The 16,387-nt window shown below is 33.6% G+C and overlaps 5 protein-coding genes across 5 annotated transcripts; 4 read left to right on the top strand and 1 right to left on the bottom strand.

Annotated features, from left to right (window-relative positions):
* Positions 1-2,101: 2,101 nt before the first annotated feature.
* Positions 2,102-3,025, top strand: LOC128160340 (caveolin-3-like). Its single transcript, XM_052823644.1, has 2 exons — positions 2,102-2,253; positions 2,598-3,025. The coding sequence occupies exons 1-2, from the start codon at positions 2,185-2,187 to the stop codon at positions 2,928-2,930; spliced, it is 402 nt and encodes a 133-aa protein (XP_052679604.1). The 5' UTR covers positions 2,102-2,184; the 3' UTR covers positions 2,931-3,025.
* A 2,590-nt stretch (positions 3,026-5,615) lies between these two features.
* LOC128160353 (caveolin-1-like) lies at positions 5,616-6,655 on the top strand. Its single transcript, XM_052823663.1, has 2 exons — positions 5,616-5,736; positions 6,135-6,655. Exons 1-2 carry the CDS (start codon positions 5,683-5,685, stop codon positions 6,468-6,470), a joined length of 390 nt encoding a protein of 129 aa, XP_052679623.1. The 5' UTR covers positions 5,616-5,682; the 3' UTR covers positions 6,471-6,655.
* Positions 6,656-6,899: 244 nt separating this feature from the next.
* On the top strand, positions 6,900-7,913 carry LOC128160343 (caveolin-1-like). Its single transcript, XM_052823648.1, has 2 exons — positions 6,900-7,145; positions 7,403-7,913. The coding sequence occupies exons 1-2, from the start codon at positions 7,083-7,085 to the stop codon at positions 7,736-7,738; spliced, it is 399 nt and encodes a 132-aa protein (XP_052679608.1). The 5' UTR covers positions 6,900-7,082; the 3' UTR covers positions 7,739-7,913.
* Positions 7,914-8,705: 792 nt separating this feature from the next.
* Positions 8,706-9,739, top strand: LOC128160346 (caveolin-3-like). Its single transcript, XM_052823653.1, has 2 exons — positions 8,706-8,836; positions 9,296-9,739. Exons 1-2 carry the CDS (start codon positions 8,777-8,779, stop codon positions 9,629-9,631), a joined length of 396 nt encoding a protein of 131 aa, XP_052679613.1. The 5' UTR covers positions 8,706-8,776; the 3' UTR covers positions 9,632-9,739.
* Positions 9,740-11,516: 1,777 nt separating this feature from the next.
* LOC128160337 (caveolin-3-like) lies at positions 11,517-14,418 on the bottom strand. Its single transcript, XM_052823641.1, has 2 exons — positions 13,890-14,418; positions 11,517-12,013 (listed from the first exon to the last, which is right to left on the bottom strand). Exons 1-2 carry the CDS (start codon positions 14,184-14,186, stop codon positions 11,672-11,674), a joined length of 639 nt encoding a protein of 212 aa, XP_052679601.1. The 5' UTR covers positions 14,187-14,418; the 3' UTR covers positions 11,517-11,671.
* Positions 14,419-16,387: the final 1,969 nt, after the last annotated feature.

Raw genomic sequence — 16,387 nt, 5'->3', positions numbered from 1 at the left:
TACTTTTCATAATCAATAATTGGCTAAAAGAAAGATGTTCATATAAACAATAAAATGCTTTCTTTGATGATTCATTCGGGTAATGAAGGTAGCGATCATTGCAGAAAAAATTTACATAACCCGCTAACGCGAAAGAAACCTATCAGTGTGTAGTTAATATGTCCCATCCAACTACATTTTGCGTTATTTTACCTCTCTTCTTTTACTTGCAACTTCACTGAGTCAACACAACAGTTATAGCTGCAAGTTTCGTATTTCACTTCTAATTGTCATGTACTTAGCATTAGGGACCTACATATTGCATATCAATTTAACAAGAGACATCCATTTAACTAATAACAATCATTTAAAATCATTTCATGAATTTTAGCAACACCTATAACCCTTCAATTACAGAAACTCTCAATTTTACAAAGATATGGACAGTACAGCTACAAATACATGTATCATTGATGTTGTAAGGAAGATGTTGACATTTATATTATTTTTAAAATGGATATTGCACAGGTAAAACACTTCAATTACTCATCAAAATGATTTCATCCACTTTAACCCTCATGATTCGCCTGTATTTTGTAAAAAAAAAAAAGAAAGTGTAAGAGTAAAAAAAAAGTGAATAAAATTGCACATTGTTTCCTATAATGTGAAGAAGATTGATGATATGTTGGTTAATGTTAAATGATTCGTCGAGATTCATTCACTGACCAGGAACTACCAATCAATTCTGACCTAAATGTAGATCCCCGTTTCAATGCTTAGTAAGGATTCTAGCTCTTTCATGCAAAAATGCCTAGCACAGTGCAATGGGCTAATAACCTTTTTTCTTGGATTCTCCCTGATTTTTTGCATCTAAAAATGACGAGCTCTCAGTTGAAAGTGTACTATGTACCAGTTATCTACGACTGTCGCTGACGTTAATTACAAAGAACTACACCCACAACTAAAGAACATTCACATTCTACCTTATGAGATTTTATACATTATTATGTATCCTTAAATTTGATACTTTGAATTCTTCTGAGTGTGCTCCGATTTACAGGATCACTACTCTGGTTTTTCGAATCCATACCATCCTTCTCTGAAACTGATGACGCAGAACACAATGAATAACGTCTTTTTAGCACGTTTGAAAATAGTTCGTTTTAAAATCATAATGGTTTAAAAAAAAAAAAAAGAATAAACACCGTTCTATATATATTGATTCATAAGACGAGGTTTTGTTATTTTTGACATTTAAGGATCGTATCACATCGAGTTGCCGCATCTTGTTTGATCTATTGATCCGCTCTTGGCAACTTCATGTGATTCAATCCTTTGGATCACATTCCTGTTGTGTTAAGGTGGAATAACACATCATCACAAAATGGCTGACCGCTGATCGAAACGACATTTCCTTTAATTAAAAGGATTTTTTTATGGACTGCAACATTTAACTTACTCCATAGCCGAGTGGATGAAGTGTTGGACTTGTTATCCATACATCCCGAGTTCGAATCCCGCAGGGGGTTTTGTTATTACTACCTGGAATAATTATTTTAGATATTCATTTTTTATCCCCAAACTGTAAATTTTTCGCTTATTTGACAATTGTACAGTTTATTGATCATTATATCTTTCATTATCAAACAATTTCCTTTTAATTTGAGAGACTTTTTCCAGGTGTGTTATTCCACCTTAAAAATTCCATTTATCATTTTTCTCCAATTAACAAATTTTAAATAAATAATGCATCAAGTTAGTTTGTAATTTTGAGAAATTATAAATCATACGAAGAGCATGTTATGATATCAACAATGTAAACCTTTAAAGGTTGCTAATTTGATAATTGGTTCTATGAACCCTTGCTTCTTCTTTTTTAAAGTTAATCACAAAGAGAGAAATAACACTTTCATGTTAGATTGGGTATCAGATTTCGATAAAGATTGAATGCAGATCGCCAAAAACTGAAAATTTATCTGATAATTAGGGTTTAAAGTTACAACTTGAAATTTTCTTTCAAAATGTCCCTGTCGACCAATAATATTTTTGGATCATTTGTCTCTCTCCAATTAAGGACAGTCTTTATCTCCAAGGAAATCTCCCAAAGGGTATATAAATGCTGAAAGTTTTCGTGGTTTCTTACAATTCTGTGGTTACCGATTCTTCTTACTGGGTCTTTGTAAAAACTTTCCTAAACTTTGCAATATGGATGATCTGCAGAAAGAATTGGATATGGACAATAGAGATCCAAATGATCTAAACAAGCACGTCCAGGTAAAACTGACAGTATAATCACGTCTACAGAGTAAGAAAGAAAAAATGACAGAGTTTCTTAATGTTTATGTTTATTTTTGATGATATCTTTTATCAGTAAAAACGCATTTTTGCCTAAATTTAACAGCTTCAAAATCTGGAAAAACGATAGTAACTACTTTGTATCACATTATTATAATGAAAATGCAATAATCTTGAAATCATAAATTAATCATAAAATATCTCGAAAATAAAACAATTTCAAAACGCTGAAAAAATCGAATATCTGATTTAAGAAATTATGCCATTACTTTTTATGTTCTAATTTTAGACGAATTACTAATGTTGAACATTGTTTTTGTCAGACTGCATTTGAGGATGTAATAGGAGAGCCAGATGGATCTCACAGTCCTGACTGTGTATGGAGAATAAGCGCCATGTGCTTCAAAGGAGGCAAAGCTTGCTGCTACACAATTCTGACCGGTTTATGTGGGATCTTCATTGGATTGTACTGGGGCTGCGAGTTCGCCTGCATCTCATTTGAGCAGATTTGGTGCACAACTCCGATGCTCAGGGTCTTCGGGGTCTACCTCGGGTGCTTACAGAAATTCTTCGGTACGTGTGTATCCTGTTGCCTAGCACCAATCTGTGAGACTTGTGGGTTGTTGTTTAGTAACATCTCAGTGAAGAAGTGTTAAGTTGTGAGGCATCGATTGGAATACTTTATCCATTCCTGTGATATTTTCAGCGCTTACTTATTTGTTTCCAGTTCATTGAATATATATATATATATATATATATATATATATATATATATATATATATATATATATATATATATATATATATATATATATATATATATATATATATTCATAAATAGTTTATTTTTTCACCTAGAGAAAATGTTATTTATTATTTGTTCTATTGAATAAATTGTCTCACATTCAATATGTCTTCTTAAATCAAATTAGTTCTAAAATAGTTATGTTTAGCACGTGTTCTAGTAGAAAAAACATCGTTTTACGATAGTAACAATCTATTCAAGCCAGGAGATAAACTTAAAATTGAAACTTTTTTTTTGAAGAAAAGAGTTGGTATCGAGTCGCTCATTTCTTACCAGCTCTAATTCTATATTGCAATAAAAACTATTCGTTAATATTGTAGTCAATTTTTAAAAAAAAATAATAACATGGACAATAACATCTTCCTCCATACTTAATATGTAATTAGTAACTGTACAGTGAAAAATGAAGAAAGTAAGCAAGGTGACGTTTTTTCTTATCGATCGGTTGTTTCATTTTTTATTTGTCAGATTATATGGGTTTTTTTAATACATTGTACGATGTGTCTCTTTAGATTTTAAAATCACAAAAAATAAATGCTTTTTATAAACACTTTTTTGGATATGATTTCTGACACGAGACAAAATCCAATAAACAACGAAGTGAAAAAGATAATCATGTGACAAATAGAAAATGTTCTGCTTGCTGAACATCTAAAGTACGGTAGCAAAAAGAAAAAAAACCCCAAACAAATATTAAAAATTCCACAATAAAGAACCCTTACAGTTAGCATTTTATTGAATTAAAAAAACCGATAATGTACTCGTTCTTTATATACATAACCTAAGAGACATCTTATATATATTGGCCCATGTTTTTAACGTTACTAAGTGATTGAAACTTTAATAGCTACCTGATTTCAATATTTTCAAAAGTTTAAGAGTTATAATGTAATAGTATATCCGCTTTAAAATGAAACATTAAAATGTTCCTTTGAAATAAGTTTTGAGGTTAAATGCCACAAAAGGTCGCTAAAACTAGTTTAATTTTCAAGATAAATTTTTCTTACCGTCATATAATTATGATATTTTCAAAAGTCCAATGGAATTGAAATTTAATCAAAGTTTCAAGTAAATGTTAAAAATAAGGTTATAATAATTATAATGATCTTGTTTTTATTCTTCCGATGTAACAATGATCGAAACTATGTTGGTTAATTTGAAATTGAACGTAATCCGCGTATGTTATCACTTCTAATATATAGATGTACATGACCATAGCACCTATTGGTATCTCTTAAATTAAAAATTTCGTATCACACTTTAATGTTGTGTGAAAATAAACATTAAAAAATTCCAACAATGATTTCCTTGTTTGTACAATGTAATCTTACGTGGTTTTATAAAGGGTTGTTGACATTCGGTGCTATTGACGACAGGAAAATCCACAGCCCTCCTATTAGCCTGATTTAAAAAATGATCAAGTCTTTCTAAATGCCGGATATGTAGAAAAAAATCACTCAAGGCTAATTAATCGTGAAGATTTCTATCTTCGATATTACTTTAAAGTCTCAGCTTGAATTTAAAAGGATTTTACACTTTTGCAATTATGAACACACTTTTCATAAGCAGTTCGGTTTTTGAACTTAACTTTAAAAAATATTTTTATGCATGCATATATAACGTTAATATAAAACGTTATTTTATAGAACTTGATGTATAAAGTTCATATTCATCGCTTATTCAGGGAACATATTGGTTAAAACCTTTTATAGAACACACATAAAGTGAACGTTTATTTATATTCAATACTTACGACTAATATTTTCAGAAAAATGCATACGAGCCATTCAGTCTTGTATTTCTTTGTTGGGTTCTGACCAAGAATGTATTCTTTTCCTTCCTTGGTAGATTTTTGTCAAGTCTGCTTTTATAGAAAACTAACGTTCTTCAGGCACAATGAATTCATTCTTGTTATTATATTCAAATTCAAAAAATGAAATTCAGTCTTATTGACAATTCACAAGTTCAGTCTTATTGACAACTTACAAGACCTATTTTGGTTGAAACGAAATCTCATATTAAATAACAGTTAAATGCATGTTTGAAACAGCCTCCCTATTTCTCTCTTAAAAAAAACCCCAAAAACAAAGAAAAAAATAAAAATTCAATAATAAAATGGACGATTTATTCATGTGGATACATTACTCCTTAATGTATTGAATATTTCTATGGTTTTGGTTTACCTGTCTTGAATCTAATTTTTAAGTGTACTTAGTATATTTTATTGATAATTGATCGCAAAGAGAAAGTGAAAAAAGGAACAATTGCGAAAAACTCCATTGTTTTACATTACATAAATAAATTCCTTGTTTTGATGTATATAAATCATTTGATAAAGTGTTGTGAAATAGATGATATCCTGAAAAATATATTGTAATTTCTTGAAAAATGGGACAACAGTGTGCACAAAAGTCTTTAAAAACATGTAAAGCAATCACATTTCTGTTGATTTCATGTTCAGATTATGAAATTTTAAATGCAAAACCCTTCTTCCATTTCAAAAGTTTCAATGAGATCTTAAAACAAAAGGGGTGTTTTTACTTTTAAATCTCTTTAAAAATCTCTTCTTCGTTAATTTTGTCAAATTTGTCTACAAACTTATCATGAGCGTTGATCTACAGGATAGAGACCCCAACGATATCAATGGTCATGTTAAGGTACGCCATATTAATAATCTACTTGGTTCTTATATTTCGAAGTCTATGAAAAAAGAAATTACCAAGAAATGACTTATTAGAGAACCTAAAATGCATAAAATGTAAGACAATCTCTAACATTTAGAAACCATGTGTTTCGTTATTTTATAGATTGCAAAGTGCCGGAACATGTGAAGGCCCCATATAAAGAATTAGATAGTTTTAAAAAAAACTGCTATTAGAATAAAATTAAGAATTGTGTTGCTTACAATTATCTATTTTCAGATTTTATTATTTCATTAAACTAAGGAAAAACACCTTAAAATAAAATTTAAAACAAATCTTTAATCAGAATAAACGTGCCTGATGCATTTTCTGCTTGCTTCAACGTAGCTTCTGCTATTGTACTTCAAATTTAGGTGAGCTTTGAGGATGTTTTGGCCGAACCAGCAGGGGCTCACAGCATAGACTGCGTGTGGAAAGCCAGCTACTGTTGTTTTAACTGCGGAAAGAACTGTTGTTACAACATACTAGCTGCGCTGTGTGGGATCTTCATTGCCCTTGGGTGGGGGTGCGAGTTTGCCTGGATCACTTTTTCCATGGTCTGGTGCATCACCCCATGTCTCCGTCTCTACTCGATCTCGATGGGGTGTCTACAGAAGTATTTTGGTACCTGCGTCACGTGCTTTTTGGCGCCAATCTGTGAGACTTGTGGATTGCTTTTCTCTAGAATCACCGTGTCTAATGTTAAGTGAAAGACTGGAATACCCGGGTATTTCCTCCGATGTAACTCCATTCTCTTGACTGCACATGTACATGTATCTCTAATGTTATATCCAATAAAGCCTTAAAATGCTGGTGAATAAATTTCCACTTTGGTTGATTGTTTATTAAAGTATTTCAATTGATTTTGGTCAGTGTTTCTTCAACACATCATACATGCATGATAATAAAAAAAAGTCCCTAAATAATTTACCACTACTGTTATCTATGGAATGAAATTTAAGATTTACAGTCAATTAATGTGTTTCTCTGACTAAACGTTCTTGGCCAAATGAAGATAATTTAAGAACAATTAACTTGATTAGAATGTCACAATTTTCACATTTTTCTCCTAATATATTAAAAAAAAAAATTAAAGAGCATTCGTTCCCAGATGCGGCATTTATTTTAAAGCACCCAGTTGTATAAACCAATTTATAACTAGAATGCAAATACCATCTTATTGCGGAGTAATTGGACACTGTAAAGATACAATTTGGTATAGATTAGCATGCTAATCAGTTTCTACCATGAGAATATTAAACGGCATGTTTCGTCAATTCATACAATTTTAACAAAGTTAAAAGACAGGAAGATCTAATAGCATGGAGGATGATAAAGTTGATCTTCTTCATCGAGATCCAAACAGCATCAATCAACATGTCCAGGTAATTATTGTTGATAGGTCAGAGATGAAATGAAAAAAAAGTTATTATAGGAATGTACATTACAAATTGTTATCATGTTTGAAGATGTAAACTTTAGACACTGAAACTTCAACAGGCGTATAAAATGAAGTGATTTTTACGTTACCAATAGCATATTATTGTAGTATATCAATTTATCCTCATTTAATAAAAATATCTAAAAACCAATGTTTACGATTATTCTCATTTCAATCTTTAACACATTGCAAATTTGGCAGACAAACTTTGAAGACGTTTTAGCAGAGCCAGACGGTACCCGAAGCTCTGATTGTGTGTGGATCTACAGCGCCAGTTGCTTCAATGGCGGCAAAAGCTGCTGTTACGTATTTTTGTCGGCGCTTTGTGGAATTTTCCTTGCACTATTTTGGGGATGCGGATTCGCAGTTATTAGTTTTGAGCAGATTTGGTGCGCCACTCCCATGTATCGCTGCTTCAGTATCTACGCCATTTACGTCCAGAAATGTGTGGGGACCTATCTCAGTTGTTACCTGGGTCCTTTGTGTGAGACTTGCGGACTGATCTTTAGCAGAATACATATCGACAAATCCGGATAGAAAAAAATTATGTAAGACATATTGTAATAGACTTTACCCTATTGATCAATATAACAGAGATGTAATAAACTTCCATCAAAGTACGTACCTTCATTTGTGTGTGAATGATCTCATATTGTAACCAGTCAAAGAGTGAGAAATATTTTCATTTGTTCTTTGTTTGTTTTATTATATTCATCAAAATGAGATATATCTATGCACAACACATCATTTAAATGCCCAGCCTCATTAAAGCTGAGATTTTACCTAATGCACTCGTCTTAAAAGAGTTTGATTAAGTAATTTAAAATGTGTTGAGACGATTGGGCCTGATTTAAATAAAAATATTAAATGTAATTTTTTTATGCATGTGCATCCTACATGTCTATCTATTGATGTTGCAATTCACCAGGCGAGCTTCTGCTAGTATCACTATACTACTCATGTGGTGATGTGGTGATGTACAAGTAAAAATTTATACATGTTAGTGAATATTTCTGACATTCATGAAGAAAGAAAAACAATATAAAAGGCTGTATTTCGCAAGAATTTTTTCCACCCCCCCCCCCTTCCAAAAAATAAAAATGCATATCATACCGATATTAAAAAATTTGTTCATATCTTATAGTAGATATATAAAGATTACTGAACAATCAACTACAACCTATTTGAATTTTCAATGATAGATTCATGAAACTTAATAATTGTCATGCTGCAGACGCACAATGGTATATGTTCTACGGTAAAAACATTGCACTATCTACGTACATAAGCTTTAATTTACTTGAAATATCATCGCTTCCTTTCACGACTGAAATTGGCGATCCTCTTTGCATTCCTTTTTTTTCCTTCAGCTCATCCGTTTGTTTTACACTTGTAAAAGAATATAAGGTCATGTTGACTTAATTTCAACGCAAATACCGATCTTTCAGTGCAATTAGAAACTATTAGGTAACAATCGACAATATTTGCTGTCCTCCTCACGACAAGTATAAAAAAGATGGCATCCATCTCAAATCAAGACTTTCCTTGCCAATTGGTAAAAGAAGAAGAACGATCATGGATGATAAAGTAGATCTTATTAATCGGGACCCAAACAATATCAACCAACATGTTCAGGTAACTCGGATGCAATATTTATTATAATATTTGTTCAAAAATCCTTCCGAAGTTTTTATCATATTAATAGATCATAATAAATGATTGAACAATCCAATGCAAATTCAGATGACCCGAAAGTTCGCTCTTCGTTAATTTCATTAATTGTAAAGTATTATTTAACTCAATTTTAAAAAAAAAAATGAAAATAATTTCTCATGAAAATCATACTTAGATTTTTATTTGATTCGAGAAAGAAAATGAATGAGATATTGATAGGGTTTTTTTCTGGCTTAGTCGTATTTAACTTTTCTTTTTTCGGCTTTTGTATTTAAAAAAAAAATTGTTCTTGTTAACAAGAACTGAAACAATATGTTATCTTGTGAAATTAAAGCCAATAAATGACATACCAAACTTATAAGAAGCAATAAATCGGTGGAAAAACAACTACATGTATTAAATTGTTGTTCTCATTTGCAGTCAAACTTCGAAGACGTTTTGGCAGAGCCGGACGGTACCCGAAGCGCTGACTGTGTGTGGATCTATAGCGCCAAGTGCTTCAATGGCGGCAAAAGCTGTTGTTACATCTTTCTGTCGGCGCTTTGTGGAATTTTCCTCGGGCTATTCTGGGGATGTGGATTCGCAATGATCAGTTTTGAGCAGATTTGGTGCGCCACTCCCATGTATCGCTGCTTCAGTATCTACGCAATTTACGTCCAGAAATGTGTGGGGACCTACCTCAGTTGTTACTTGGGTCCTTTGTGTGAAACATGCGGACTCTGTCTCAGTAGAATACGGGTCGACAAATCCGGATAAAGAAATTTTATCCGTCGGCGCATTGATCAAGATCCCGGTGTGATTGTTATGCCCAGTGAATCAAAAATTATATACATCGAGCTTCCAAATGAGGTGTTGTACCCAGTTGATTGCCGTTGATCATGTTTTGACTTGAGGGGGATTTGTTAATATTTTGTTGTTTCGGGTTTCTTTGTGTGTTTTTTTTTTTTCAAATGTATAAATATTTGTTTTGTGCGGACCCGGTGAAAATTAGTGCAAATGCTTTTTATTTATTTATATTTACACTAAAATATAACAAAAATTGAAATTTTGAATAAAAAACTTACACCCAACTTAAAATATAATGTTTCTGTTATGAAGCGTCGAAGTAATTTCAAATGAAAAATAAATTGAATAATACATTTTCATGAAGGAAAATTGAAACCAAGTGTGTTACATTGACATGTACCCAATATATCGGGTATATTGTACAAGTAAGCATTAGTAAACTAAAATTATATGTAATTGAAAATAACTGCATGAACTGAATCAGCAGTGAAAAGTTGATCAGATTTAAGAACGCAAATTCCGTGGTTAAAATCCAAAAGTTTAGTTTTTCCGCAAAACAGTGTTTTACATATCAAAAGTCCATGCTAGTGAGTCGAGCAATAATCTAAGACGTTTAAATATGTTGAATATTTAGAAAATTTTACAATCATGATTTCTGTTTGAAAAATTCCTAAATTTTGGAAATATTACAACATGAATAGAAAAAAATGAATAGATAAATAATCGTTGTCTAAATAAAGAAATCTGAACTGTGTAAATTCAGAATTATTTGAACGAATTTCATTTAAAAAATTACAAGGTCTGAAAATTTGGCCAGGGTATGACGACCCTAAAAAGAATATGCAACGTGCGTGTTTTAAATCTAAGATTCTTTGGTCTGGGCTGTCAGAGTAAATACTCGGAGAGGACCCTTACAAAGACGTTGAATATAGAGCACGGTTTTAAAAGTCCATCTTACGAGCGGTAACCCAGTTACAACCCAAATATTTATCGTAATTACTCTACCAAAAAAATGTAAGGTTTTTTAAAGTCTATCTTTATAAATAACAAGGAGACATTGACTTTTTGTGGGACATTGAACAGACTTGAAATTTAATGGGCTATTTTGAAACGTTTTGAAATCTTTAAATACTTGTGGTATACATGCATAGATTGTAGTCACGTATACGGCTCCGAGTGCATGAGCTGTCTTAAACAATCGTCCAGAAATTAGTAGGACTTAGATAAATAATACAATTAATTAAGTCAAAGAGATAAAAACTGTCCTTCGGGTTTGACCTACATTTTAAGTTAAGAGATAAAAAATATATTGTTGTGCAATCGGCTTCTCTAACTGTAACTGTGTTTTAACAAATTCGTTATATTTAATGCAGCATGCAAATTATAATAAAAGAACTATCGAGATTTTGAATTACATTTCAAACTTACAAATTTGATTTGTAGAATAGCTATGCATATTTTATGTTTACAAAAAGTGCTGTACGGCGGAATAAAGATAGATTACAATTTCCCGAAGTTTACATGAAAAAATGGAAAATCTCTAAATCCCTCTCTCCCTCTCTCTTATGAAAAAATGGAAAATCTCTAAATCTCTCTCTCCATCTCTCTCATTTTGATTCTCTCTTTCTCTCTCTCTCTCTCTTATTCATGTCAAGAAACTAATTTTCCGACAGATTTTGAAAAAATGGAAAATTTCTCTCTCTCTCTCTCTCTCTCTCTCTCTCTCTCTCTCTCATGTCAAGACACATATTTCCGACCGATTTTTTTTTCATCTATAGAAATTAACCAGGACATGCTTCAATTCGTTCCCACTTTTTAAAAAATTTGAACAAGCTCCGGTCGCTATTGATTTTATTGCTCAGAGTTCAACGTCACAACAATCCAAGAAAGATAACCGAAATTTTCAGATTAAAAAAAGCTAAAATAAATGTATACAAAAATATGATATCCAAACAGTCGATACACTTGTTTGGAAATCTGTAACTCTCTAAATGCTGAGTAATAATTAACTTAAGTGTCCTTTTTCAGTACTATTCGAATATTGCTAAATATCAAACTCATTGACATACAAAATGGTTCAAAAACAAGCTGTAGGCAGGTGCTCCACATATATCCTAACGGTTGTATTGTCACTTTAAACACTCGCATGCTTGGCACGGAGCACCAGATATGTTCAAACGTCAGACAGGCGAAAGAAATGCCCCAGCAACAGGACAGTGGAAGGGCGCAGATGACAGACAATATCCGGTAGCACCAGAATTTGGTAGTCGTAAAAACTTGGAAACTTAGCCGCCAGACGGCGTCAAAACTGTAGGATCCGACGGGTTCTGCAAAAATGTCCTCAAATTCTACCTGTAAATAGAGTTCAATTTATTATTCTCTAAGTTTTTTTATCTGCAAAGTCTTACACTGAAGTACACTGTGTGTACCTTATCTATTATTATATCGATGATCGTGCTTTGAATAAAACAAAATAATTGTAAAAATGTCACACATATGCACATGGCATATAAATTAAGCAGTGCACAACTCTAGAAAGGGGGGTCATAGAGGTTCAGACCTACGCACCCCATAACCCCCCCAAGAGGCTTTGCCCCCTCATCAAATCTATCCCCCATTACAAAAACCCGTCTCGAACCTCTCCAGGGAAGAAAATCCTGGATCTGCACCTGTCTCGATTTTATCTTACAATAATCCCTGTCTACTTATTATAGTGTCCGTTTGATTGATATGAAACTTAAACGTCAGTGTTTGTACGCGTATCAGTTTTAGAAGCATTTACACTTCATGTAGAAAATGAAAATAAATCCTAATAAACCAACTTTAGTAACTGTATATTTGAATTGTTCGTGACTGTTTATTCCAGTTGGGGATCATGGTTTTTTTTCCCAGAGAGGGGTTGAGTGGGTCCGAGGGTGTGTTTTCATTTGCTTTGGTGGATCCAGGATGGGCTTTACTTGATGAATATACAATATACAACTGAAGCATCAAATAAACTTAACAAATTCAAGTAAACTTAATAAAATAAAATAACATATTTAATGAAAAGGTAAATAATCAAGTTGAGTTCTATCAATCGAAAGCTGATTTTTTTAAATACTGTTTACCGTAAATGCGAAAATCATAACAACAAACGTTTATAAAGTCGTAACTTTGCGTGCAATGTTCTTATTTTCATTTTTTATATCATTCTTGCAATATTATCCAATACGTAATTAACAAATTCCGACCCCTACGTATAGCATATACGCCCTAAGAATTCGGCAAATGGGGAAAGTCTGCATCTAATAAAGCACCTTCTTTATGATTAGAACATTATATAACTCTAACCTTAGGCTCCTAGTTCTCGGTGTATAACATATATATCAGCCACTCAAACAAAAAAGGAGAATTAAGGAAGGGGGGGGGGGGTGTTAGCACTCGTATGCGCGTGCATGGGAGGCACATATCAATAATGACAGCACACAAGTATTCACACAGCGTTCCCGCTATAGATTTCGTCCAAATTAACGGATGTAGAGACAGAAGTAAAAATAAAAGATGTTTCTTTCATACTAGATCCCCTCTAGCTGGATATATAGCTGGGAAACGATGTAAGGGAAGGATGTTTGCCCCCATGGGGTGGTGGTAATTTAATTTCCGTTGTTTATCCTCCTGCACTTGAGTTGTACTTCTTCCAAAGAGAAAATGAGAAGATTTTCCCCAGCAATCTTTGACATGTAGATATGCTATGCATTCGTTCAACTGCTTTCTGGTCGTGTGCACAATAGAGTGAGTTATATATACAAGGTCATGTGCAATGATAGCTAATGCAACAACCTCCCTTCCTTGCAAAGAATCAAACACCTAGAGGCGAATTAAGAGGGCACCGGGGGGGGGGGGGGGGCTAGAGGGGCGGGTCCCACTTTCGCGCTTAAAATAACAAGAATGTTAAAACTATCAAGTCCTATTGTTGTTATTTGTTCTTATAATATGCCATTTATAACTAGAATATAACTCATAAAGTGTTTTAAAATCTCCAAAACCTGGGATGTTCCGGGGCATTCATCCCCTAGGACCCTATACCAGGGCTATGTCAGGACCCACTGGGGGAATTACAGTAGACCCCAGACACTCGGTCACTTTGTCCCTACTTTTAAGAAATCCTGAATCCGCCACTGCTGACTCCATTTTATAATATAATTCACTTTGAGAGCTTAATAATAAAAAAAGATAATTAAAATATTACCTTAACAATGTCGTTCATACGAGTCGGATCTCTTTCCTCCATATCAATTTTAGCACTTTGAGGGGCGGTTTTCATCACCGGTTTTACGGGGGCGGATCCAGGACTAACAGTGGCCTTTGGGGGGTCTGAAACCCTTGCACTTTTTTCTTGCATCACTGGTGGTGGGGGAGCTCTCCGAGAGGCAGGTGATTTTGGGGGACTGAGGGGCACCGTTTCTCGAGTTTCTTCCAACGGTATGGTGAAATTAATCGTTTCCGAGTCATCTATTCCTTCGTACTGAGATCTTCGGTCAGTCATGATACAAGAAAAATAGAGATAAATTTATATAAATTCCAGGAAGTTTTCTTTTCCGTGATTTTTTTTTTGTCTGCGGCTTAATTCTCTTCCATCAGCACACAAGGAAATCTTTGTATATGTTCGCGGCGTTCCACGGGAGCTTTTCTCGATAACGCACCCCCATAAAATGAAATAAACACCACTTTCTGTCCGTGGCCGAGTGAGTTGTACAAAGAACACAGGCACTGCCCGTGTAACAAGACGGCGATAGGCGGATCTTGTCGCTTTTCATTACGCCAACCGCCTAACGTCGAAAACGCCACCTGTCGGTTGATCCCAAACATCAAAGCGTGCCAGGGTCAAACGGGGTTAACACTGCTTTCCTTCATCTGCTGCTCAAATGACTTATCATGGAGCACAGCAGATGTAATTTTGTGTTAACCTCTCCTCAAGCTGTATCTATATCTTAATTCTACTCGTCGCCATGCTTTAAATAGATTATTAACGTAAAAGTAAGAAATAAGATGTTATAATCTCGTACGAGGCTGCAGATAAGTGTAATTTGTAAGCGTTCACTCATGAAGAAGGGCTAATTGGCTTAAGATAACATGTCTCCTAAAATGCTCAGAACTATTGACTTCATGAACTTTCGTATGGTCAACTTTAAATTTACACGCGGAAAAAAAATGAAAACGGAAAATGATATAACAAGTTGCAGTCCTTAAAAAAAGGACTACAATACGTGGACCATTTGCATGTGTTTCCAACGAAAACGTGAAAGCCTGTAGATTATCAGAGATTCCACCGACTCTAGCCCTCTGCTTTTAACATTGTATTACGTATACATGTATGTATAGCCCTGACTTTTTATCTCAGAATTTAAAGGATTCATACTTCTAAAATAATTTTGATCTATCTATGAATGAAGTTTGCATGTATAGTATCAGGCATTCGGTGAATTCTACTATTTGCGCACACATTACGATTCGCACTACTTTGTTAACTATGCAGTGACAGCTTTGTGTAAATTAAAAATTTCATATTTTGATGCATTTTTCTTGAGATTCAAACTTTTATAGTGACATAGTTAAATGCTTAAAAAAAATTAATCGGGAAGTTCTCTAGCCTCGACTACGTTAAGTTACATGTGTATTCGGAAAACAACAAAACATTGCAAATTATGCTATTTGATGCATGTTGTAGTTTCGGCATAACATTAACTTATTTCATAATACTGATAGTTCATATCACATGCCAATCATTTCTTTAAAAGGAATACTTTGTTCCTGTACAGTGAGTGAGTGTTTACCGACAACTTTACAATTACAGCGCCTTTGAACTTATATGTGCATATGGCACGGAATTCCGATCCGATTCAGATAAACGTGTTAGCCTGGTTCCCTGAGCTACCCATTACGCACAGGAACCAGGCTAGCTCATGCGCAGGCTGAATTTTCCCCATAGCATCCGGTTTAACCTCGCTTATATATTTTCTGCGTGGACCTCAGGGTCCACGCAATTATATCAAAGGGATTTAATTTCTTTAGAAAATTGAAATACGTAGAAACGAGGAAGGTTTGTCACATACTGTACATTATCACTAGTAGTTTGTGCCAAAATGCATTGTAAACTTCATGAAATAATAATCTAGAAAAAAAACCCCTTAATTTTGACACACAGTTTTCAAGGGCACATTTAAAACTACTTCGGACTTTGGTTAGGACATAACTATTTCTTGCATCAAAACAGGTTACAAATGACACTGCTTTGGAGTGAAATATGCAGTGATTGCGTAGTCTAATCTCAAAAGCCTGACAAATCTTGTTGATCTCAAAGAGCTATATGACTGAGTGACCGGCAATGAGCTAGACATGCCTACATTATTATACGTCACATTGCTGTTTGTCACAACTACGGTACCGTACGTACCCAAGTCCAAGTCCAAGCTCCTCTTAAAATGGTTCTAAAGTCAATATTCATTTCATCATGCTTTTGCTATCCGACTATTTTGGAGGGATGAATGGTCGTGGAAATATCATTCTTTGGATCAAGGGGTCAGTGCAAAGATAAATGAAATGAATCACATTTTTTTTAAATATTAGGATGTTTTCTTAACTAGTAGATAAATTATGGCCAAAATATTATGTATAGATAAAATTTTAATTAGCACTGAATATGTAAATATCATAGTCGTCAAAAATTAGATTTGACTCTTCAAACGT

This window comes from Crassostrea angulata, chromosome 8, assembly GCF_025612915.1.
Source record: "Crassostrea angulata isolate pt1a10 chromosome 8, ASM2561291v2, whole genome shotgun sequence".
NCBI lineage: Eukaryota > Metazoa > Mollusca > Bivalvia > Ostreida > Ostreidae > Magallana > Magallana angulata.
The sequence above is the reverse complement of the archived record's forward strand: the minus strand, read 5'-3'. Positions and strand labels throughout refer to the sequence as shown.

Bases quoted from the DNA above. Each gene is read 5' to 3' on its own strand.
- LOC128160340 (XM_052823644.1), top strand. From the start codon at position 2,185: ATGGATGATCTGCAGAAAGAATTGGATATGGACAATAGAGATCCAAAT. The intron at 2,254-2,597 runs GTAAAACTGACA...TGTTTTTGTCAG, and splicing joins ATCTAAACAAGCACGTCCAG to ACTGCATTTGAGGATGTAAT.
- LOC128160353 (XM_052823663.1), top strand. From the start codon at position 5,683: ATGAGCGTTGATCTACAGGATAGAGACCCCAACGATATCAATGGTCAT. The intron at 5,737-6,134 runs GTACGCCATATT...CTTCAAATTTAG, and splicing joins ATATCAATGGTCATGTTAAG to GTGAGCTTTGAGGATGTTTT.
- LOC128160343 (XM_052823648.1), top strand. From the start codon at position 7,083: ATGGAGGATGATAAAGTTGATCTTCTTCATCGAGATCCAAACAGCATC. The intron at 7,146-7,402 runs GTAATTATTGTT...CAAATTTGGCAG, and splicing joins GCATCAATCAACATGTCCAG to ACAAACTTTGAAGACGTTTT.
- LOC128160346 (XM_052823653.1), top strand. From the start codon at position 8,777: ATGGATGATAAAGTAGATCTTATTAATCGGGACCCAAACAATATCAAC. The intron at 8,837-9,295 runs GTAACTCGGATG...TCTCATTTGCAG, and splicing joins ATATCAACCAACATGTTCAG to TCAAACTTCGAAGACGTTTT.
- LOC128160337 (XM_052823641.1), bottom strand. From the start codon at position 14,186: ATGACTGACCGAAGATCTCAGTACGAAGGAATAGATGACTCGGAAACG. The intron at 12,014-13,889 runs GTAATATTTTAA...CTCTATTTACAG, and splicing joins GTATGAACGACATTGTTAAG to GTAGAATTTGAGGACATTTT.